Genomic DNA, 24,450 nt, shown 5'->3' on the forward strand with positions numbered 1-24,450 from the left:
TATAAAGACCATCTACAGCCAAACAACGACTCCAAACATGCTAGGAGAAAGGAGAAACGTTTGAACGTGAACGCGGTGAACCATGGAGGAATTCTCAGGATGAAAGGGTGAGACGGGTGAGCTCGACGGGTGCAGAGTAAATGGGATTTGAAACTCCAACAGATTGGCTGAGAGATAGTCACTGAAGGTAACCGCCGTGAGCTAACTGTCATAACGGTCTCACCGACTGTGAGAGGGGGGGGGACCTGTGTGTGTGGGGGGGGGGCAACTAAGGGGCGGGGGGAAGAGGTGGGATTCCTGACAAAAGAGTAAGATGTGAGTTGGACGGGAGACACTAGAACTCACGGACTGTGTGACGACATGCCAGGGGTGTGAATGTCCGTGTTACACTTGTTCCTGTAAGATGTTCCCCAGTCTCTGTGACTACAACCCTCCCCCCAGCGCCTCACTCACGCCGTGAGAAGCACACGCCCCAGTCTCAGCGCCGGAGGACCCGAAGGGAAGCCATTCTGTTTGTCTTCCTTCCCCCCACATTTCGCTCGTCTTTACTGCCGTCATTAACTCTGCTGCAAGTGCCGGATCCTCCACTGCACATTCTCCACCCCAGCTCCAGTTCCCAGTTCACTCGGCAGCCATTCACAGAGAGAATTTCAAGGCTGACTGACTCTGAACACGAAGTCTCCCTTACGGGCCCCGTGGCTCAGCGTGCGCGCGCGTCTCGGCGCTAACAGCGCGCAGGGCACGACGGCGGGGCACGCGGGGCACGCACACACACGCACCGACACACACACACGCACCGACACACACACACACAGTGGGGCAGTGGCAGGGGGAGCTGCAGTCGTCGCCAGGAGGTACCGCCCGTGTCCCGCTCACACACCAGCGCGCTGCGGGAGGAAAAGCTGGGCGCCAGGAGGAGGAGTGAGTACCTGATGGAGGAGTGCAGTTGCTGCCGGGAGTAACACGCTTGTGCCAGCCTCCATTCTGACGGAAGTAGCAGGCAACTTGCTGTGTGTTGCGGAATTATTGCACCTGAGCTGCCTGACCAGGTGTGGCGAGCGTGTGTCCTGTGGTTGTGTCGCTGGCGTGGCTCCTAGTGTCAGGAGATTTACCGTTGTGTGGAATTACTCCTGTGTCTCCTACACACACGCTCACCTGCACACAAACAGTCACTGAGTCAAGTTGCTTTTGTTTGTACATATTACTGCACCACAGCATCGTTGATGGTAGTCTCACACACCTCGGTGTCATCTTCAAGTGGCCGCGAGATGCGTTGTCCGCGTGGACGCGAGTTGAAAGGTCAGTGCCTTTTCTCTGTCTTGTGTCGTTGTTACATTTGGTGGACTTGTGACGAGAAAGCTGTCGTTAGTACAACCTGCAATAGTGGGAGTGTGGGTGACGTGCGTTAGTTCTTGTTTTTGCTTTGTAAAACATCACGATCGTGTAAACTGGATCCTGATGCCGAGTTGTTTGGGAGGAGACTGTGAGAATGTTTGATTCTTGACACAAATCGCGTCGGTGAAAGTAGAGGGTTAGACGAGGGCCTGTCAACTCAAGTCTTGTTAGAGCGTGAGGTGAGGTGTGAGGGGCTACAGACGTCTGTCCCGGACTCACCGCGGTGCCAGTGTGGAGCCAGGCGGGGGGACAGGACGGGAGGGTCACATCTTGCGACCGAGAGAGCTGAGGGGAGAACGCACACTCCGTTATCCTGGTAATATATAGACCAACACTTATAAACATTGATACTAAATAGAAGATGTGGAGGCCAGGGACAAGATGGTGAGCTCTGTACAACACAAGGCGTTGCCGGCCTCATCTCTGGCTTCTGACAAGTCTCCCCACGCCACCAACAGCCGAGACCCTAAGATAGTCAGTCCCTTTAAGGCTCCCAAGCTTTGCGCGCCTGCTCGGAGATGGGAGGATTGTAACTTCGCTTCGGGGCTAAAAAGGGAAAAGGCGATTTTGCAAAGTGTGACAGCTTCATGTTAATCATGTCACGATTGTGGTGATAGGAGAGAGGTTGGACTCAAACACAAAGCTGTGTGTGCGCGCGCGTGCGTGTAAAGAGAGGGAAGGAGAAAGGACAGAAACTGCTGTATAAATGCAAAGATGTCAAAACTGATACAAGATGAATAATGGGGTGCATATTGTGTGGAGCACGAAACACAAGTAATGCCTGGCTCATTGAGCTGGTCACACCAGTCTGAACCTTTCAGAATCACACCACCATCCACACACAGCACAAGTCTGTTCTCTAATCTCTTGACACTTAAATGTTCATCAGTTAGTAACAGCTTTTAAAGCTAGGAACAATTCTTTGGTTATTTTATTTTCTTCAATTTTAAAAATAACAGTAAACAGAATACAATTAATTGTTTTTATTATTTCTGTAACGTACAAAAGCTAATCTTCCTGATTTTGGCAAAATACTGAAATTTTAAATAAATGTCACTGACAATAGCAAATAAAAGTCAATGACAATAGTAAATAAATGTCACTGACAATGGCAAATAAAAGTCAATGACAATAGTAAATAAATGTCACTGACAATAGCAAATAAAAGTCAATGACAATAGTAAATAAATGTCAATGACAATAGTAAATAAATGTCACTGACAATAGCAAATAAAAGTCAATGACAATAGTAAATAAATGTCACTGACAATAGCAAATAAATGTCAATGACAACAGCAATGATATTAAAACAAAAATAACAACATTACCAGAGACTATTACTCAACAAGGAGACAAGCATTTCCTTTAAGACAATGTGTTGGAGTGACAGGCTTGTTGGTAATTGCCTCGGTTTGAAAATATTGCAATACTTGGTAACACTGTTGTAATTCTAATATTTATTAATCTAATAATATTTAAAGTACTGAAATATCTTTTAAATGGTTAATAATATTTATCTTTTCGAAATCCATCTTACACATAGTAATTTTCTCCTTTGAGCTTGTTTCAGAAATATTTCATGGTGACAGTGTTGTTATTTACACAGTTGTAAATAAATAATTGAAAACTTGCAGAGTTTTATCGACATTCAATACTGAAAATGCTGGTGCTGTCTCATTTTGTATGTATTTCCTAAACAGCCAGTTCATTGTCTTTTTATGCTGGTTTTTTTAAATACTGTTTACATCTGCGGAAAGTATCTTTTTGTTAAATAAAAAAAATTGATGTTTTGTAAGTTTAGTTAGAAAAATAGATGTGACAAATATAACTGCTAAAATAATATTAAAATAACCAGAGTGTGTGTTATTTATTTTGAAATAATTTTACATTTTCATTTTCAGGGTTTTAGTGAGTCAGGATTTATTTGTTACACTTTGTCAAGTTCAGATGGTCAGGACAGGAGACTATGACCACAGGGGGCCTGGTTGTCAGCCATTATAGCCATTACCATGGTTTGTTGCCATTGCCCCCACAGCCATGGCTGCATGGCTGGAAGCACTGTAAGGAAAAGGCACCCTGGCAGGTTGAAACATCCACCTTGGATGATTTGTGCAACAAAGCGACCATCCATTATTGTCGTGTCTGTGATAGTTGTAATATTGGCTCATATACCTGCCGTGGTAGGAGTGGAGACCTCGGGACTTGTTTGTCAACAAGACAAATGCAGTATGAGTTTTACCATCCCAGAGAATATTTCAGTGGATTCTTATGTTGGAACTGTGGGTGGTTCAGCAGGAGTGAGTCCCCCATTTCTGGCATTCATACCCTCCACCTCTGATGGTAGCACTGCTGATGCCACCCAGGCATTCCGGGTGAATCTCGACACAGGTCAAATATTTATCAAAGCACCACTGGACCGGGAGACCAACCCCAATGGTTATGCATTTGTCCTGACCACAGTGAGCAAGCCTGTTGTTATCGAGGTGACCCTGCAAGATGTCAATGACAACAGTCCGGTCTTTAGGCCTGACAGACTCACTCTGGAATTTTCAGAGTCAGCGCCAGTGGGGACCAAAAAGCCTCTAGGCAGTGTCACTGACCCAGACCTGGGTGAAAATTCCACTCGTACCTGCGAAATAGTGTCTGGAAACATTGACGATGCATTTTCTCTGCAACAGCAGTCATCAGGCTTTGACATCATCTTAGACCTGAGGGTTAACAGCCAGCTGGACTACGAACTCCATAGCTCCTACCTGCTCATCATCCGGGCCATGGATGGTGGTGGTAGAACAGGGGAGATGCAGGTCAACATCAAGATACTGGACCAGAATGACAACCAGCCCATCTTCAACACCAGTAAATATGAGGTGCAGATAGCTGAAAATGTCACGGTGGGCACCAAGATCATACAGGTGCAGGCAACTGATCAGGACTCGGAGCTGAACGGAAAGATACGATACTCCATCGACAGAAAAACTGACCCAGAGAATCGCTTCAGCATTGATGCCAACACCGGAGATGTGAGGGTGGTCAAGCCGCTGGATTATGAGACACAACCCACGTACAGATTAAAGCTGGAAGCTACAGACTATGGTTCGCCTCCTCTTGCTGGAAATGCTGCACTGGATGTCAAGCTGGTGAACATCAACGAGCAGCCAGCCAACATCAACTTGGTCTTCCTACAGGGAGCCGACAGACAAGGCCACATTCCAGAGAACACAGAGAAGGGGACGCCAGTGGCCAGGATTTCTGTGGATGACCCGGACATGACAGTCGACCTGAAGGTCCATGGAAATATCACCTTGCTGGGTGGGGATGGGGTCTTCGGTCTACAGATCACTGATGGTGTCATTTCTCTGATCGTGGTGAACACTCCTCCAGACCGAGAGCAAAAAGCATCGTACGACCTGACAGTCATTGTCACAGACTCTGGCAATCCGCCTCTTCGAGCTTCTGAGTCCTTCACCGTCTACATCGACGATGTCAACGATAATGCACCAGTGTTCACGATGAACCCGTACAGAGGAGAAGTGCAGGAGACAGCGGGCATTGGGACCTCGGTCCTTCAAGTCAATGCCACCGATGCCGACGATGGCGAGAATGCCAGGATTCACTACTCCATCCAGCCCAGCACCAGCCCGCAGTCAGGATGGTTCACCATCGACAGCAACACCGGAGTAATTACCACCAACGCAGCCATTGATTGTGAAGTGAATTCCCAGCCATCCTTTGTGGTGGTGGCCCAGGACAGCGGGGACCAGCCGAGGTCTGGAAGTACCCTGGTGATGATCAGTGTGCGGGATGTCAACGACAAGCAGCCGGAGTTCGAAACCAGTTTTTACAACGCTCGGGTACCGGAGGATGCCAGGGTTGGAGAGTGCATTTTACAGGTAAGCTTCTTTCTCCTTCGGACAGCTTTAGAACTAGTACCCCACTCACAATGGCTGAGTTTCTACATTAGGGTGGGTGAGAATGGTTTGATGGGAGGTGCAGGTAAGGGGCGCGTGATGCCGGCTATCCAATGGTGTACTGACTCGGTGTAAACACCAATTACCTCCACACACACACCAGGCTCATGTTAAAGAACCTCGCATCTTGACTATTTCATGCCATCAACATAGAATAGACATTTGTGTGTTTGTTGGTGTGTTCACACGTGAGTGTCTGTGTGTTCACTGATGTTCAAGCTTTTGGGGACACATCATTACAATACACTTCCTGTCTGCTTATTGTTTTCTAGAAAGGAAATTCTTGGCGTTACTTTCGCACAGTACCCGGAATAATCAAGCACTTGAAGCCACGGGTGTAGCCCGGTACCCAGGTACCCGAGTGCGTTCCCCGTTCTTTGTTGTGTTGAGCCCACCTCTGGTTGCACACCCAGCCACGTCGCGCTGTGTCGGGTGCAGGTCGCGAGTAAAACATTTCTTTCCTCAGATACGGGTGGAGTGGGGCTGTGAGTGGGGTGGTGGAGTATGGGGTGGGGAGGGACACGACAGTGGGACGCGCCTTGCAGGGCGGCCATGTTGAAAAGAACCCATCAACATTCCTTGCGCGTGACAGAGGACGGAGCTAATCCCTGTCTACAAAAACTCTCCGCAGTGAGATCAAGTCCGGCACACAGGCAGACACCAGCTGGGGTGGGAACTGAGGGGCTCTGGGTTTTTTTATTTTCTTTGTACTAATTTCTTCCAGCGGAACTACTTTATACCTTCACTGTACCTGGACGTGTGCCTCTACCTGCACTTCAACCCTGACCCTTTCTCTGGCAGTTTAGGTTGCCTTTACTCGGGGTTAGTATCGTAGGTACCCAGGTTTTTGCGGGTACACGTAGTTCTATCTTCACTCTTGCTAATGTCGTTTTGATCATTTCTGTTCGTGGCTGATGTATTTTTGAGATAAGACGAAGATTCGCGCTGTGCCAGGCAGGGGAAGGGCGGCACGAGAGATTAACTTTGAAGAGAAGTTTGTGTCTCCCTTTGGCTTCTTACCAGCGGCAGTCGCGGTTCACTTGGCAAGAACATCAGATTTGAGGATAAGGGGTAGGGGCTCCGTGCCGCTGGCGCTTCGTACCTGTAGTTCATCACCCCGAGTGACTTCGCCACCCACCCGCTACCCCCAGCCCCTAGACTGCTCGGCGACCGGTTGCCTCAGTCGCGGTGTGTGACAAAGCACATCAAACAACATGTAAAGCATGTGTAGTATACATTGTACACGCTTGACTGACCGCGGAGCAGGTCGGCCCCCGTGTGCCGATGCCCTCTGATAGAGCTCGACAGTCGTCAGACCCAAGCGCGTCGTCGCTGGCTGAGATCGCACGCGGAGATAGAGCATGACGAATCCTCCGACAAAACTTTTTTAGAAGTTTTCTAGCCAGGTGTAAACGTGGCTGACCTGCCCACGTCTGTCTGTGTGTGTGTGTGTGTGTGCGTGTGGATTGTGAGTGTGAGCGTGTGTGTGAGCGTGTGTGTGTGGATTGTGAGTGTGTGAGCGTGTGTGTAGCCTGGTATGCTAGCGGCCCCCGTTATACCCTGGGATGTGTTTGTACCGGGTGGTGTAGTTGTTAGCTCAGGTGTGACTTCTGGAAAGATTATGTAATGTGTTTTAATCACAAACCTCATCGCTGTGGTCATTATCATCGTCATCGTGATGTTGTGAAAGACAAGTCCGGGAGCTTGGCGAGAGCCTGGCGGTGTTTGAAGGAGGAGGTGAGGAGGTGAGTGGCGTGAAGCCCCGGCGCTACAAAGATCAGAGAAAAGTCAGGTGACGCAGGACAAAACGGTGAACAGGTGGCGCCACCCCCACCCCGTGTCGAGCCCGCTACACGGCAGGGAGGGAGGTGACCCCGGGTCACAGCGGCCCACGCTGGCGTTTTCCGACTTAATATCGGCTTGAAAAAGCTTCTTGTTGTTGGGGCAGGGGGGCAGCCCCCCATTTGCAGGGGACAGGACTGGGGTTCAATTGTCCTTGCGACACGGAGTCGGACGAGCGAGGGAGTGAGTGTGAGGCAAACAGGGACCCCGGGCTTCAAAGGGCCTGCCTCGGCCCCTAGACATTTCAAACGTGTCCCCATGTTGGATCAGGTGAAATTTCTCTTAATGCGCTGTTTGCTCAGTTTCCTCCATGTTTGTTCCTAAGGTCCGGCCATCGCACTACTTCTGACTCGTCATGTCCCTGGCACAGCCAGTCCTCCCCTGGACACAGGGGCCTGGTGTGGAGCCCTGTACTGACCCTGTGTATTGTCCACACTAGGTGGGGGACCTACCATCACACTGTATCAGGCTTTTCTTGCTGGGGTCACTAGCAAGTCATCACCAGTTGCCGACAAAATGAAGAATATGGAATAACTTCACACCTGTGATTGCTAGCGTGTCAAGCTGTACACAGGGAGTTTTACAGGTGTGTAAGGCTGTACACCCTAATCTACCCCAGGCATCATTTGTGGGCTGGGGAACCTTGTAGACTGCCGAGAACCATTTGAATCATAATGTAACATCACTCACTGACAGACAGAAATAATAAACTGCTATGTTTGGTCACCAATCACCGCAACACAGGTGGACCGCGGGCAGCCCACGAGAAGCAAGGTGTCCTGTCATGTACCCGAATGTGTCCCACAACCGACCTTCACACTATAAGTGTATGTTGCTATGAAAAGCTGTTAGAGATGGAAAGTCAGTCTCACCTGCTACAGTTATGGAACAAGTTGCAATGTCGTCAGCGACTGAGACACAGAGGTAGGTGAGAACTCACGCCGGGTGGACAGAATATTTAACAGGTGATGTAAGTGCTGTCACTTGACACAAGTCAGTGGTGGCAGTGGTTGGAGAGACAGTAGAAAAGGTGGCAGTATTGCTGTGGAAAACGAGGCTCACGTGACAAATGTTCTCGTCCACGAGGGTGGGACTTGTCCACGTGCTACTATGACACGCGCTTACACACGCGTGCACGAAGGTGAGCACGCGCACAGACACACTTGCACGCACTAAGGACGCGGCCCCTCACCCACACTTGCAACTGCCAGGCGGAGCCAGTCCGTCAAAGTAATTAAATGTCACACAAGCTGACAAAGCACAACACCAATGACTGGAGAGCAAATAAGTGGGTGATAACCCTTCACACGGTGACAGCGGATATTGCGGGTGGCGGGTGGCATGTAGGCCTGGGTACGACTGGACAGGAGTCCAAAGACTGCAAGACCGTCTGAGACTGGACTAGAGACAGGAAGACAGACAGCGGCAGGAGGATTACAGGCTTGCTACCCGAGCATTCCTCACTCCCTGTGCCAGCGCCTGGCAACCCCGACACCTCGCCGACCCTCGGTGCAGACTGTCGCCACCACAGTGACAAGCGGGGGCTGTGGGTTCGTATCTCGGCTTCCACACACACTGTGCGCGTGACGCGTGTACTGGCTGACTGTGAGGGCTGTTGTCTGGGTACCCAGCTTTCCTCCACTCTGTGTGTGTGGATACATGCCCACCCTATAAAGCTGTGTCACACCCTGTTATCATGCAGGTCTGGCAGATGCCGTGGAAAGGCGCTATATACATGTGTTGTGTTGTTGTTGTTGTTGTTGTTGTTGTTGTTGTTGTTGTTAAAAGTCAAACTAACAGACCAGTGGGGTGGCACTTGACCCTGTATGGTGTGCTGTTGTCGTGTGTGGTCAGTGATCAGGATGACCAGAGCGACGTGATGTTGTCACCTTTTGTCTCAGGAGTGCAGAGTTAACGTAGCCGAGTGAGTGGTCAGTCGTGCCAAGAAAGCGGTGTGATGTAATGTGATGTATCTCACTCGGCACTAGAGCGTTTGTTCTTCAACCACTTCCTGTTGTAGTTTATGTTGTTCCTGTTTATGTTGTTCCTGTAAATTCTGACACGTGACCGTGTAAACGTTTGTCTAAGAATAGCCTGTCACCTGTCATGTCACATGACAGTAAAGTGACCAGCTGACCTTTGAGTCACAAGGAAGCTGGAGTTCACCAGTTCATGACGAGTGTTGACGGGTGCAGTGGGGCTTGTGTGCACGTGGGGTACATAGTAGTAGACTACAGGGTGTCTGTCAATGCCAGTTTCTCGCCGATGTCAGCAGCTGACAGTGTACTGTGTCATGACTGCAGGCCAAATCCTTGAAAAGAGTAAAGGACAAAAATATTGCCGGGGGCAGGAGGGAGTGGGAGGGCATGGCTGTAGGAATACTGAAGATAAAGAAACCCTTCTCTCTCTCGGGTCAGTAAAAATCGTAGAGAATGGAACAGGAGAGAGGGAGGGTTACTGGCGGCCATGATCTCCTGTGGAGCAATTGCTACTGGATGTATATTTGTGTCCTACTACATGTAGAATATTCCTGTCCTACTACATGTCCTACTATATGTATATATCTGTCCTACTACATGTAGAATATTTCTGTCTTACTACATGTCCTACTGGATGTTTATTTCTGTCCTACTACATGTAGAATATTCCTGTCCTACTACATTTCCTACTGGATGTTTATTTCTGTCCTACTACATGTAGAATATTCCTGTCCTACTACATGTCCTACTTTATGTATATTCCTGTCCTACTACATGTAGACTACATGTAAGAAGCCGCTGCTGCCCTCTGTCCTCTGAACTTTGTAAAGTTTGTGTGTGGCGTTGTACACAGCCAGACATCAAGCACCTCAGCTAACAGCTAACAGATCTGTGTTTACACACAAAATAATGAAGTCTTGTCATCTGTAATTCACAATAATCAGTAGACATGGCGTGTAGACGGCTCAGGGTTAAAATAAGCCTTAAAAAAACAGGAAGTGGAAATGTATTGAGCACATTGACTGTCGATATTTGAAAGAAGCTTGTCTACCCGAGTGGAGGATCTGTATCTTGTTATCAGAAGACTTGTGGCAATATATTTCAAGTCGGGTGTGTCTTACAAGGGTTAATAGCTTGGAGGGTCGCTAGTATTCCCGTCTGTGGACGATACTCGTTACACAAGTCCACCCGCCGGTGGGACACAGGACTCCGTGCGTGAGTCGCGATGTGTAATGCATGCTGGGAATGAGGACACGTCATCAGCCAATGGCTCGCAGAAATAGCCGACACCACTGACTTCACATGCTGAGTTATATTTTGAAATGACTTATTATATATTTTGTATATTTTGTAATGCCTTGGCTTTCTTGTGATTTGTGGTGGTGGGAGTCCTCATCGCCCCCTGCAGTTCCTCGTGTGCTGCTCCGTTATCTGTGGTGAAGGCGGGGATGTGGGGGGCTGGAGGCAGCAACCCCTCCATGGTCACACCTTCCTTTCCAAACCTTGAGGGGAGGGGGAGACAAACACTCACTCGCCGCTCGATGGCGCTCCGCTGTCAACGCTGGACCTTGAGCAACAGGCAGAGTGCATCCACCTGGTGACGTATGCACAGCTGGCAGGATGCCCCGCCCACAGCTAGCATTATGTCACTCGCTGCCACATGTCAGTACATCAGGGTGTCAGACCATTTAATGACACGCGTGGACTTTCCATATATGAGAGAGAAACCTTTGACCCTTGAGACGTAGTGACTGGCACTGTCACTGACACTAGCCACTGTTGTCGTGCAGTCGATGGCACAGTGCAGCTGGTTGTTGTGATGGTCGTAAGACGATCAGACGTCAGACTCTACTCCTGACGTCAGCAATGAACATCAGACGTCAGACTCTACTCCTGACGTCAGCAATGAACATCAGACGTCCCACGTGACGCGGCTTATGGCGGGTTCTGTCCAAGGTAAGAATGCAGCCCTGTACCTACCAAAGACCTCGCAGCGCCTGACTTGCTTACTTGCAACAAATGCCACGGAGATATTTTACCTCGCCACAAATCACGACACAACACCTGGCTGTGGGCGACACAACACCTGTCTGTGGGCGACACAACACCTGTCTGTGGGCGACACAACACCTGTCTGTGGGCGACACAGCCACTGAAGCACGTGCTTCCTCTGACTAACGAGGGCGACGATGTGGCTTCCCCCGTTCTTACCTTATTATTCCAGGTGAGAGTGAGAGGCTCACACGATAACCAGTGGACTGAACACGGCGAGGACAGCCTCAGGTGTGCGACTGGTGGCTGTGGGCAGGTGCTCGTGGTGTCCTCTACATGCTGAGCCCGACACACTCAGGTACAACCACCGAGGACAGGGTTGGACCCTGTGGGGCCAGACACTTGTAACCACTCACCTCTGCAAGATTGCTCAACCTATTCTGTTCATTGTTCACAGTTGATCGTAAGACGCTCACGTTCATTCATTGGTCAACATGTGAACACTTCCAACGAAAATAATAATAATGATGATGTGTGATTTATAGCACATCGTCACCTCCGGCATCCACGACTGTATTTCTGACATCAGACTGTGGATGACCCACAAGTTAAAACTAAACAAAAACCAGAAGTCTTTATTTTTTCAAAGAGGACAGCCAGAATGTACCCTTCACTGCCTGTATCTGTTGGGGTGATGATGATGATGATGATGATACTGTTGTGACTTCAAAAAGTACCTTAGGTTACGTAATGTCTGCTGACATGTCTCTTGATGAACACGTTTCTACCATCTGTCGTTCTGCTGCGCAAGATCAGCTTCACTCGCCATACTCTGTCCATCTCAACCACCAAAATTCTCAACTGCTCAGTTGTTCTGTCTAAAGAAGACTATTGCAAGTCTCTTCTTTGCTGGTCGTTCACAGTACATACCTCTTTGTTCACAGTACATACCTCGTTGTTCACAATACATACCTCACTGTTCACAGTACATACATCCTTGTTCACAATACATACCTCACTGTTCACAGTACATACCTCATCGATAAGCTTCAGAAAATCCAGAACTTAGCTGCTCGTCTCGTTGTCCGTACTCGCTAATGTGAACATGTCACACCACTTCTGTACGCTCTTGGCTACCAGTGGAAGCTACAATAGACTACAAGTTCTCTACTGTGTGTCTGTAGTACCTCGCTGTGTACTGGCTCTACTCGTGTACCTCATTTTTATGTTGTTCAGTGTGTCTATAGTATTTCACTATCCACTGGCTGTTATCTGTCATTCATCATGACTGGTCTGCGCCGAGTGCCATCTATGGTGGTGATGCTGCTCGTTATGTTCACATCACTATTATTATCAACGATGTGCGATAAACGTTAGACATTAATTCAGACACTAATGAACTAACATTAGAGAAATGCACTCAGTGTGTATTCACCAGGAAATGTATTTACATGATAGTCAAGGTGCAAGACGTGCTTTTTACCTGTGCGTGTCACGTGTTCAGAGTCACTCCGCGTCACGTGTTCACTAAGTCTCGGTCTCGCCTTGTCTCTCACTTCTGTCTATCCATCCCCTGCTCCCCCGCCCCGTCCTTGCACGTTTTAAACAGAGTAGCGTGGAGTTGTCGGCCCTTGTGGCCTCTAACGACGACACGGGGAGCGGGTGGAGCGGTGGTGCAGCCGCTGATGTCCAGCGAGGCTTGATACAAGCAGTTCACCCACGATGGTTCTCGGAAGAAACACATCCATGTGGAGTTGAGGCCCTCTGGACCTGTGACATGAGACTCTACATGTCTAGAGGCTGCTCTACACTGTCCGACATGAGACTCGACATGTTTACTACAGGCAGCTCTACACTGTCCGACATGAGACTCGACATGTTTACTACAGGCTGCTCTACACTGTCCGACATGAGACTCGACATGTTTACTACAGGCTGCTCTACACTGTCCGACATGAGACTCGACATGTTTACTACAGGCTGCTCTACACTGTCCGACATGAGACTCGACATGTTTACTACAGGCTGCTCTACACTGTCCGACATGAGACTCGACATGTTTACTACAGGCAGCTCTACACTGTCCGACATGAGACTCGACATGTTTACTACAGGCTGCTCTACACTGTCCAACATGAGACTCGACATGTTTACTACAGGCTGCTCTACACTGTCCAACATGAGACTCGACATGTTTACTACAGGCAGCTCTACACTGTCCAACATGAGACTACATGTCTAGAGGCAGCAGTATGATGTCCAACATCGAGAGACTTCCATGCAGGGAGGCGGGGAGTGAGCGCACTCCCTGCACTCGCCTCATACCTGTGTGACTTGTTGTTCCGCCACCCTCCCACCTTCGGGCTTTAATTTGTCACCTGAGGCGACACCCCATTAAGTGGCTGTTACTGCATCCACTGCGCGCAAACGTGCAGGTAGATTGTGTGTCTTGACCTGACACTTACCCTGACCCCGTGAGCTGCAGGTACAGTCTCTATCTTGGTACGACACTTCTCGTAACCTAGCAACCAGTAGAGTGTCTTGGTGAAAAGTAGATCATACCTACAGTGTGACAGTGACTGTACACTATACCTACAGTGTGACAGTGGCTGTAGATCATACCTACGACAGGAGGCGGTGAGCGCCATTAGCTGACTTCAGATCCAGGAGAGAGGAGGTGACACGAAGAATCTCCTGGGGTCTGGGGTCTGGGGGCTGTAAGCTGTAGGCTGGCAGTTAACTGAACAGTGGCCTTCCGTAGACTATGAACACTGACACACACACACATACACAACAGCCTAATGTACACACTGACACACACACTGACACACACAACACCGACATAGTGACACGGCATGTGCACGGGCCCTACATTTCCAGGTCACACTTTGCCCGGGGTCATGGCGCTGACTACACGCGGGGTCGGAGCGAAGGTTAACGGCGATGTGCACTTAACGATTTTTCCTGCGTCGACTGCAAACTTGAGATGGAGGTGATAGTTCCTACTTTGTCACCTGACAGGTGTGTTTTACCTGTCTCCGAGGGGCTGACAGTAGGCGCGGCGCAGGGACCTTTTGACTTGTGACGTCACAGTCAACGACCCCCGGGCGGCAAGTGAGCGGAGGCTGCGCGGCAACGTGCGGCACAAGTGAATGGGAGATGGAGGGGACGGCGGGCGGCAAGTTAGCGAACACGCGGCACGCGGCTGTCTATGTCGCATGTACCTCACGGAGGACACCAGGTGGCGTGTTTGTGTGTGTGCGTGCGTGTGGGGAATGTACACGTCATCAACAAAAACAAGCAGGCTCTAGGCTGTCACAGGCCCCACCCGGGGTATTCGTGGACATCAAGCTACAGGTGTGTTTGCCACCCAGAACATTACCACGCGATGTCGCAGACGCAAACGCCGCGAGATTTCGCCGCCAGCCATGGCTGGAGCCAGAGTCCCCCACCGCTGACAGACTTCACTCTTCCCATGCCCCCCATCACAGCACTCACCTGTGCACCAGACTGACTTCATCAGCAGCATGACCGCGGGAGGCGAGGAGGTGGCCGCTCGCTCTGCTGCCGCAACCTCTTGACCCCCGCCAGTGTCAGCCGCACTCCGCGCACCACTCGTCTGCTGATGGCCGAGTGTAAACACTCATTTGTGGATGGCAGAGAGCGGAGAGACGCTTGCAAGTCATCTGCCCTCAGAAACCCGAGGGGTAGGGGTGATGATGTGAGGGGGAGGGGGCTGGTGGCGCCGTGTTATCCCCCTTGCCTTACAAACCACGAGACAACATGGAGGGTTTCTTTTTCCATCGCTCATTCTGTCTGTCTTTCTCTCTCTGCCAAATGCCTCGCAGCCAAAGGAAGACAGTGCCACGGGTACTCTATTCTACTCTCGCTACTTTTACAAGTGGAGGCTGGAAGAGGTGGGGGGGGGATGCTAGCAGAAGACAAAACGGTTCAGTAACGGAAGGAGGGATGTGCTGCATGCATCACCAGACCTGCTGGCTATTAATCAGCGGCTGGTGATGTGCGGGAGGAAGCGAGGAAATGTTTTGTTGTGAGGCTGGCTGTCATCGACACGCTCGTCATCCTGTCTTCGTGTCCATAACAACGGTCTGGAGACACGGCGCCGCCTGGTGGCCGTCAGCGTGGTGCTGGACTTTGGTAACGAGACACACCTGGTGGCAGTGGCTGCAGCTGTCACACCTGTCCTGAGCCTTGTCATGCTGCCAGCAGCCTGCAGGTCTGTCATGACACGTGTACTGCCAGCAGCCTTCAGGTCTCCATGACACGTGTACTGCCAGCAGCCTTCAGGTCTGATATGACACGTGTACTGCCAGCAGCCTTCAGGTCTGTCATGTCACGTGTACTGCCAGCAGCCTTCAGGTCTGTCATGACACGTGTACTGCCAGCAGCCTTGCAAGCCCACCATCCCCCTCCCACAACCTCCCCCCTGCTACCGTTGAAGGCGACAAGACAATGGAGGATTAAGTAAAACGAGAGAATTGTGGGCTGTCTTCAAGCACTTCCGCTGGCTCCTGGCGCATGCGTGCTGTAATCGTGGTTTCAACTGCTTTGTAGGAAACTGTTTCCTGCTTCCTGCAGTCAATAAGTTGTCTACCTGAAGGTAGTTCGTGTCCCTCTTCTGAACCATGCAGGCGCCTGTACAGGTGGCGTGTAACAACAAGAACCTAGTGTACAGTCGGCTTTGTACGTCACACGTTGGCCCACGTGCCAGGTGAGGGAGGGGGGATTTGGCGAGGGCTCGGTAGTCCACACATCCAGTGGCAGATGCCTGGCTGCCTGGCAGACGCTGGAGCGAACTCAAACATTGGTTCACGGCCCAGTGACAAGTCACAGAGTGTTGACTACCTTCACTGGCCACAAGTCACGACCTGCTGTCACCACCAACCTAGTCACACACACTAGATACGTCACACACACTAGATACGTCACACGCCGCCTCCACCCAGTCACTACGCACGTGCAGTTCTCGAGCCCCCGGGGTTTGCACACCAACACCGAGTGTTGCAGGCAAGGAGCTGCACTTTGCTAACACCTGGGAATAAATCAGGTGGCGGTGTGTGGCCAGTGTGCTCCTGTGCTCCACTGGGGCTCGTTAGGAACAAGATGATGAGGTTTGTGGCTAGATAATTAGCCTAGCTAGGTAATGAGGAGTGTGGCTGGGTAATGTGGCTAGCTAGGTAATGAGGTTTTGGTAGGGTAAGGAGGTATGTGGCTAGGTAGTGAGGCTAGGTAGCTAATGAGGCGTGTGGCTATGTAATTTGGTCGTGTGGCTATGTAAGGAGACTAGCTAGGTAATGAGGCTAGCTAGCTAATGAGGTGTGTAGCTGGGTAATGAGGTATGTGGCTAGGTAGGTAATGAGGCATGTGGCTAGGTAATCAGCTGGACACTGACGTGTGTTCTGTGTGACGTGGAACTACTGTCGCCACTAGTGTAGACACTCATCACGCCCCGTATCCATTGTGTGTGGAGAGAGACAGAAATCAACTCACGCACGTGCTGCAGAATAAATGAAGGAGGGAAGGTGTTTGTATGATGCTATGATGCTCTGCCATGTACACTAGCCGGTGTCTAGCAAGTCTACAGCTGTCACGTGACTGTTCATGCCACAGCTATGTGAGCCAAGCCATTGTACTGTACATACAGACAAAACACGTTTCACACAGAACTGTTACAAACATTTTGTGTACAGCACTGTGGACAGGGGCTTGCTGTGCTGTAAACAAGTGAGATGACGTTGACACACCACTGGCAAGTCACAGTGACACTTTTAATATGTAGAATGTGACTTTGTTACACCAGACTGGAAAATAAACGCTTGGAAGTGTTTTCATTGGATGAGTGCGCCGTACACGTCTCATAAGCTTGTTCCTTCCTCTTCATGTCTTCACTTCCCCTGAAGCCTTCTCACCCTTCCAATGGAAGCCAGTGAGTGGTTGGTACGAGCCTCAACTTCCGGCTTTCATCGCAATAATTTCCATTTTCCATTCATTCAAAGAGCTGAGTAGTCATTTCTTTCAACGCAGCTGATGGAACGGAATTATTTCTTGACACAGTTGATGGAATCGAATTTGATCTCGACACAGCTCGTGGAGCCATTTATTTCTCCACACGACTCATGAAATCACAGTATTTCACCTCACAGCTGACAGCGCTGGTCGTTTCACAGTATTTCACCTCCCACACAGCTGACAGCTCTGATCACTTCATGACCAACAGTCACGTGGTCTGCTGTCATCTCGCCACAACCTGCCCAGACGAACGGTCACGTGTACAGCTGCCAACATTGCCAGCCTCTTGCGGTTACGACAGACGGTCACGTGGTGCACATTTGCAGGCCTGTTGCAGTGGTAATGAGGTGAGGAGAGCGGTTGTGTTTGTACACAACAGTGGAGACATGCGCACGGAGGGTGGTGTTGGTGTTGTTTTCGCTGCCTGCTCCCCGGAGGTCGACTTGCAGGAGGAGGCCATGATGGCTGCCACATTGCAGCTGGTCTGACATACTTTCCTGCTGTGCCAGGCGCTCATGCCAGTCTATCAGCGCCGTCTGGCGGGCCTTCCGGAAACGACTTCCATTCCTGACGTGCGGCGATGTTGATCATCCAGTCACCAGAGATGGCGAGCGTGGTCTGTAGATGTCGAACTCTCGGTCACTGGAGATGTGGAACTTTCAGTCCCTGATGAGGAACACTCGGTCACTGGCGATGTGGAACACTCAGTCACTGCGGGTGTCACTGGAGACGTCACTCACCTGCCAGGAGCCACTTGAGATATGACATGACGTGCACGTGCAGCCTGACCTTTTGTTTTTGTTGTTGTTTGTTGTTGACGTACTTACAGGTTCTGACCTGCAGCCGGCAAACAGTTGTTGTTGTAACTAAAATTTTGTGGAAAGGTTGTGGTGATGGCGGCGAGACTAGTGTGTGTGAATTGTGTATTGGGTGAGTGTGGCAAGGTGAGCTGTGAACTAGACTCACTCTCCGTCGTGATGATGGCGCGAGGTGGCTGTAGCTTCATTTGATGCGGGTGGTCACCAGCATCCAGACATCCTGAAACAGGACCTGGCTGGCAGGTCACATGACCCTCTCTCTTGGGCGGCGAGTGCAAAAGTAGGGAGGATGGCGGGGTTGCCCGAGTGAAGAGAACCTGTAGGTGGAGGGCTGCTCAGTGTTTCACAGCGCCATCTAGTTCAGGTCTCGTTGCAGGAGTCGGCAGGTGAAAGGTCCATCGCCCAGGGATTTTTTTTTTTTTGCCGTTAGTTTTTCCAGTGGCGACCACAAACTCCGCGCATTAATGGGAAATAACCCCGAGTGTGAATATTAAATGACATCGTTAAATCATATTCACATATTCACATGGCTTGTCGGTCGCCCACACCTTATGACACTCGGCCTCGCTACGTGCAGCCTCCCAGTGATGTTGCCATGACAACCAGTTATGACAGGGGGAAGGGGGAGAGGCAATCAGGCGCGAGTTGCACAACGTTTCTAAAACTTCAAACTGCTGTAAACAAATAAACTTCAAAACGGCCTTCAGAACTCTCTCCTGTCCCACTTACATGCGTTACACAAGCTCATGACAACAATTGTGGGGGGTGTGTGTCAGCTGACACAGTGGTTTAGTGAAAACAGTTTTGGTTAAGTTTAAAACCGCTTTAGTCAAGAATAAAACAGTTTTAGTCAAGAATAAAAAGTTTTAGCTAAGAATAGTTGTAAGAATTGTGCCGGCCACTGTGTGTCTGTAAAAGTGACCATCTCAACAAGACCTAAGTACGGCCTATCAGGGATTCACATGAGAAATGTGCTGTGCGACTGGCCCCAGATCACGTGACAGGAGGGGAAAGGGTGGGAGGAGGATTAGGCTGTGAACCCGCCAGGTACTTGATGGGGAGGATGTGCAGGAATTCCGAGGGTCGTCACCCTCTGTTGCCTGGCGAGGCGAAGGTGGACACGGATAGTCTCCAGACAAGGTAGAAACACCTGTCACTGAGTAGAGCTCACCTGCCAGGGGACAGCACTACGGTGGTCGGCATTACAACAGTCGAGAGTTATAGCCCCTGCTTGTGACGGATTTACGCACTTCACAGGCATCAACCAGAATCTCTTATCTACCCACGTGTCCGTTCTCTCTGACTCTCTGTACTTTCACTATGTCCGGCTGGTGGGAAGGGGAAACAATCAGTTCTTGCGGTGAAAAGCAAAGCGAGCTGAGTGTTTACCTGAGGACCGTTACAGCCTCGCTCCACCCGTACCCGCCATCGTCACCGACATCAATCACACCCTAGATACGGCGGGTAGCCTCGGTAGCTGCCATCTGTCGTTGGAGGAAATGGAAGCGGAGACGGAGCGAAGGAAGGAATGAGAGCCGCACGTTGCTGTGTGTAGTCTGTATGTAGTCTGTGTAGTCTGTGTGTAGTCTGTGTGTAGTCTGTATGTACAACACACACCACCACCGCGGCCTGCAGGTGGCGCGCGGGCGGCGAGCGCTTTAAGGGCGGCTACGTCAGGGTCCTGCTACAGACTGAGTGTACTCGTGTGTGTGAGTGTGTGCAGGTGAGTGTGTTTGTATGTGTGTGCGTGTGCAGGGTGAGTGTGTGTAAGATGTGTGTGTGTGCAGGGTGTGTTATTACCTCTGAAGCGTGGCCAGCCCCTCCGAGTAGCAGGGACCGACAGGACCACCCCACCTGGCCCCTATTATTGTGCCTCAGACCATCGCGAAGAGCTCGACAAATATGACAAACATGCCAGTAGAGTTCACTCCCTTGCCTCGTTGGTGCTCAGACAGGCGGCGCTGTGGGATGTCGGCCATTTACATTTGCGCCCCTTTGTCGTCAGGTGTTGTTTATGTGTTGTGAAGACAGGAATTCCTCATTGACATGCGCATGTGCGTGCACAGAATGCATAATGTGCAGTTTGAGATAACTCTCAGATGTCAGAGCGTACAGAAACTGTCTTCCGTGTATTAGAGAGCTCTGTGTGTGTGTGTGGACACGATTTCTCCGTTTTATTAGTGTAATACATTTTGCTGAGGTTTGTGTGATGTGAGTTTAGTCCTGTAACAGAGACTTTCATTTACAGACGTTGGCTTCATCAAGTCTTCAGGGCTTGAGTGAGGATGCCGTTAATGGCGGCTCTGCAACATTCAAAGCTCGACTCGCGAGTTTCCGATTGGTTGCTTCCTTGCCCATTTGGTCACGTGATTGTATGCTGTGCACGGCAACCGGAAGCTGGCGCCGTTGATTTCCCCTCCCCACCCTCCTCACTACCGTCTCCGACTTTGGTTGTAAAAGATGGCGACCGGATACTGGCGCTGGTGATCTCCCCCTGCCGTAGCGGCTGTAAAGATGGCGGCAATGAGCCGCCGCACTTCGCTCGACTCCACCGCAGTTTATTGTCTTCATAAAATCGCTTAGAAATGGCCCCCGGTGCGCGCGCTTTCTTTATCAGCCCCCATGTCAGCAAAATGTCTTTTAGAGAACAAAACCAAGCTGTCTGCCTGTTGGTCGCCACGCCTTAAGTCTCGGTGATTTTGCTCCCTGTCGGCCTGGTAATGGGAGTTGGTAATGGAATGTAAGTCGGTAATGTAAGTTGGTAATGGAAGGCGATGGGAGTTGGTAATTGAATGTAAGGTGGTAATGTGAGTCGGTAATGTAAGTCGGTAATGTAAGGTGGTAATGTAAGTTGTAGTTAACATCACGAATGCTGTGACTATCCACATGCCTGCAGTCAAACATGGCGCGAGCCAGACTTGCACCGGGAGGCCACAAGACAAGTAAGGGTCTGTCAAGCACACGCCTCTCCCTCCCTCTGTTGTTTCCCCCCCCACACACACACTGTACCTGTAAGTTGCCCCCTCTCCTCATAAGTCTGTTGTTGCTTTAACATTTTTAAGTTGACTACAGAGCACGAGGGGAGGGGGCGGCAGGTGATGTTGGCGGTCTGGAAGCCCTGAGCTTGTTTATGTTGTGTTATCGGCGATGTAAGCGGACTGCGACAGCTCGTACTCCACCATCGTGGCGGAGGAATTCGGGGCTAATTAAGATGCCGTTTGCCCCTCTGTAAGTCAATTGTGCTTATCGAAGGCATCTGTGGGTAGACTGCGCTCGACAAGGCTCACAGACAAGCCTGGGGAGGGAGCAGGGAGGCATCCCACCAGGTGCCGCTGTGTACAGCCTGCCGGCAGACGAGGGACCCACCCCTACCCCACCTCCCTGGGATGTGCAGCTGCGCGTGCGTTCATCAACATCAACTGTAAAGATGCCGAGACGTCTGCTGCAAGTCACTCACCACCACCACCACCACCAACTGCAGCAGCTGACAGGCGCTACCCCGGGTGACTTGGGTGAAATCCCTTTCATTGTCTTGTCTCCGCCTCTTGCGTCCTGCGCCTTAACGTGACTGTCACGGGTACCTACGTCACGTGGTGTCCACACCAGCAGTGGCAGCCTGTGAATGTGAAGATGTATCGAGTGCATTCACATTCACACGCTGCCATTGCAGACGATTCCACTCCCCTGCCTAACAGCAATGTGCTCCAGTTGTCTGACCCAACACCCGAAGATGTCTGCCGAGGAGGGTGAATAATTCAGGGTGTCAAACACTCTACACCCGGCCTTGAGTGGTGCGCGGAATTTGGGCTCCCAGTGTGGTGGGCCAGCCAGCCAGCCGGCCATCTTCCAAGTCCTCTCAGCCGTTGCGCGGTTCAGAATGGCTGCTCCGTACTCCTGTCACCCTGCTGCTAAACCTTCTTTTGAAAAGCGTCATGCACGCACATACGGGTATCTTGGTACGGGTAGATTGACTTGATGTAAGCAAGCATTTTTATTGACACTGTAGCAGGTAGTAGTCTGTGTCGCCAGCCCCGGGTATTATCCAGGTTATAGTTGACCAGGTGGTGCCGACAACTTCAAATCAAAATCAAAACAAACTTTATTGTCTGTCCAGGAGACCCAGGACAGAAATTTGTCTTCGCTCACAAGGGCAGGCATACATTACATACTCATACAGACATTTAACACACAGTTAGGAGTTTGGCGACCTGCTGTTGTACTGACCGTCGTCAATGTAAATTAAAGGGCGCTGACCTCATGACCTGCCCCACAGCCAGTAAGTACCAGAGGTCAGTGGAGCTGCCATAGCATGTCCATAGTTACCAGTGAACATGCCCACCAGATAGCAGACGGCTCTCCCTCCCTCTAGCCCTCTAGCATGAAGAATAGTCATCCCCTGGTCCTCCCTGGTCGAATCGCCAATCAAAGGATGGAAAGGAAGTCGTTTGAAATGCGTCATCTCTCACCTGGGAGACAGTAGACGTTAGCAGCTTTGACGTCACATGCAACATTCTGTTGTCCACCTGTCGACGCCTGGCTGTCAGTCGCCGTGATCCTCGTGGAACTGTTTGATTTACTCCAGTTTCGATTGCCGACCACCTATTTACTGACTAGGGTCGTCTGTGCTCGGTTGGCTGGCCACCGTATCCTGTCTGCACGTTTATCGGGGTAGGTGGGTGCTCAGGTTTCAGTCCTGCCAGCTAGTTCCCCGTCAGGGAGGTGGCGTCCATCGATTTCGTGTTTCCCGAGGCGCCCCTGACCCCAGGACCATTGATTGCCGACCTCGTCACCGCAGCTTTGTAGAGGAAGCTCTGGGTGCTCACCCTGGACCTTGCTGGTGACCCTCCCTGTGACCCTCCCTGTGTGTGCTAGCGTGACACGACTGTGTAGTGGTGCGAAACACAAAGTTGGGTGTGTGGGGTACAGCAGGGCTGGCATGTGAGCCACCTCGCGTGGTCCTACAAAACTTTCTTTTCAAGCCATTGCTAGACGAGCGCCAGCCTCAGGATGGTGAGAGGGGAGGGGAGGGGAGACGACCGCTGGTTGTGCCCCTGTGACGAGAACAAGGGACACAAGACAGGTGTAGGATGGCGGGCAAACGACGCTGGCTTCTCACCTGTTCAGGGGTGACAGTCGTGCCCGCCATTGTCCTGTTAATGGCGTCTCCAGCCCACAATGGGGATGAGAGGGGAGGCGCGCCTTTCTCCTGCCCCGTTAGCGGCCATAAATTACTGGTCAACAATGAGCCCCCGGGGCTGGGGTCAGGTCAAGAAGACAAGTGTCGGGGGTGTGTGGGGGAGGGGTGTCCAAGCGTTGCTGTGGTGACACGTGACACGTGCGTCTGCCTGTCTAGTTGTCGCTGGAGTTTGTGGACTCGGTGGGCAGGCCGATGTTGGAGCTTGACCGCCTTACCACTCACTCTACATCAGTGACAGCGCTGGTGACGTCACCCACGCCAGGGCTGCAGGAGACGTCTACGTTGTAACGGAGCTGGCATCATATGTTAACTAGGTGTAACTGTCAAACACCACGTGACGAGTTTCACTTCTCTCTGTGAATCGTAACGTGTGTAGCCGTGTGTCTGTGTGAATGTGTAGCCGTGTCATGACTGTCACCTTGTGTGCTAGTAGCAGTGTCACCGCTAGTACTGTAGCTGGCGGTGACATCCGGGTAGTCGGGGGTGGGTGGGATTGAGGTGGGTAAGGTTCGGTATTTTGCTCTCTTTTTTTTAGGGGGGGGTCAGAGTGACGACTCACCCCCCACCCCACCAACCCGCCATTTTGTGGACTAACGGCTGTGAGTAGAGACCAGGACACCCGGGCTTTGTTGTCTGTGGCCTGAGGTGCAAGGATGGCGGTGGTTGCTGTGGTTGCTGTGGTCCTCGCTGTCCTCGCGGCTGTTTGTGTAGGCCCACTGTAGGATGTAGGATGGCGGTGGTTGCTGTGGTTGCTGTGGTCCAGGCTGTCCTCGCGGCTGTTTGTTTTCTCCACGACGAGGAGGGCGGTGAGCACGCCCCCTTAAACATGGCGAGGTGACTGAGTCAACTGTCGTGTGTTTGTCGCTCCTTCCTGCAGCGCGGGGAGGCTGGCACTACACCGCACACACAGGTGTGGTCGCCATGGATACTGGCGCTGAGTGAAACAGGTTCACATTCCAGACTAATGATTGAACATCCTCCGTCCACACTCACACACACACACTCATACTCACACACACACACTCATACTCACACACACTCACACTCACTCACACTCACTCACAATCACACTCACACTCTTCCTGCGTCAGCGCTGGGCAGTGGGTTGGCCCGCGTGCTTGTGTGTGTGTACTGCGTGCCAGAGAGAGAGACAGTGAGAGGGAGAGGGAGGGACAGACTGAAGAAGTAAATATAAACATCGGTGCCTCCGGACTGCTGCAAATGTTTTT

The 24,450-nt window shown here is 51.0% G+C and overlaps 1 protein-coding gene across 1 annotated transcript in view; it reads left to right on the top strand.

Annotated features, from left to right (window-relative positions):
- The first annotated feature begins 830 nt into the window (after positions 1–830).
- The window catches only part of LOC112559691 (protein dachsous-like), a 45,100-nt gene continuing 21,480 nt past the window's right edge, over positions 831–24,450 (top strand). Inside the window, exons 1-2 of the mRNA XM_025231025.1 lie at positions 831–1,299; positions 3,297–5,285. Of these exons, the coding sequence (XP_025086810.1) occupies positions 3,405–5,285 (1,881 nt within the window). The 5' untranslated portion in view covers positions 831–1,299; positions 3,297–3,404. The remainder of the gene's footprint in view (positions 1,300–3,296; positions 5,286–24,450) is intronic.

Source organism: Pomacea canaliculata, linkage group LG3 (assembly GCF_003073045.1).
Source record: "Pomacea canaliculata isolate SZHN2017 linkage group LG3, ASM307304v1, whole genome shotgun sequence".
Lineage (NCBI taxonomy): Eukaryota > Metazoa > Mollusca > Gastropoda > Architaenioglossa > Ampullariidae > Pomacea > Pomacea canaliculata.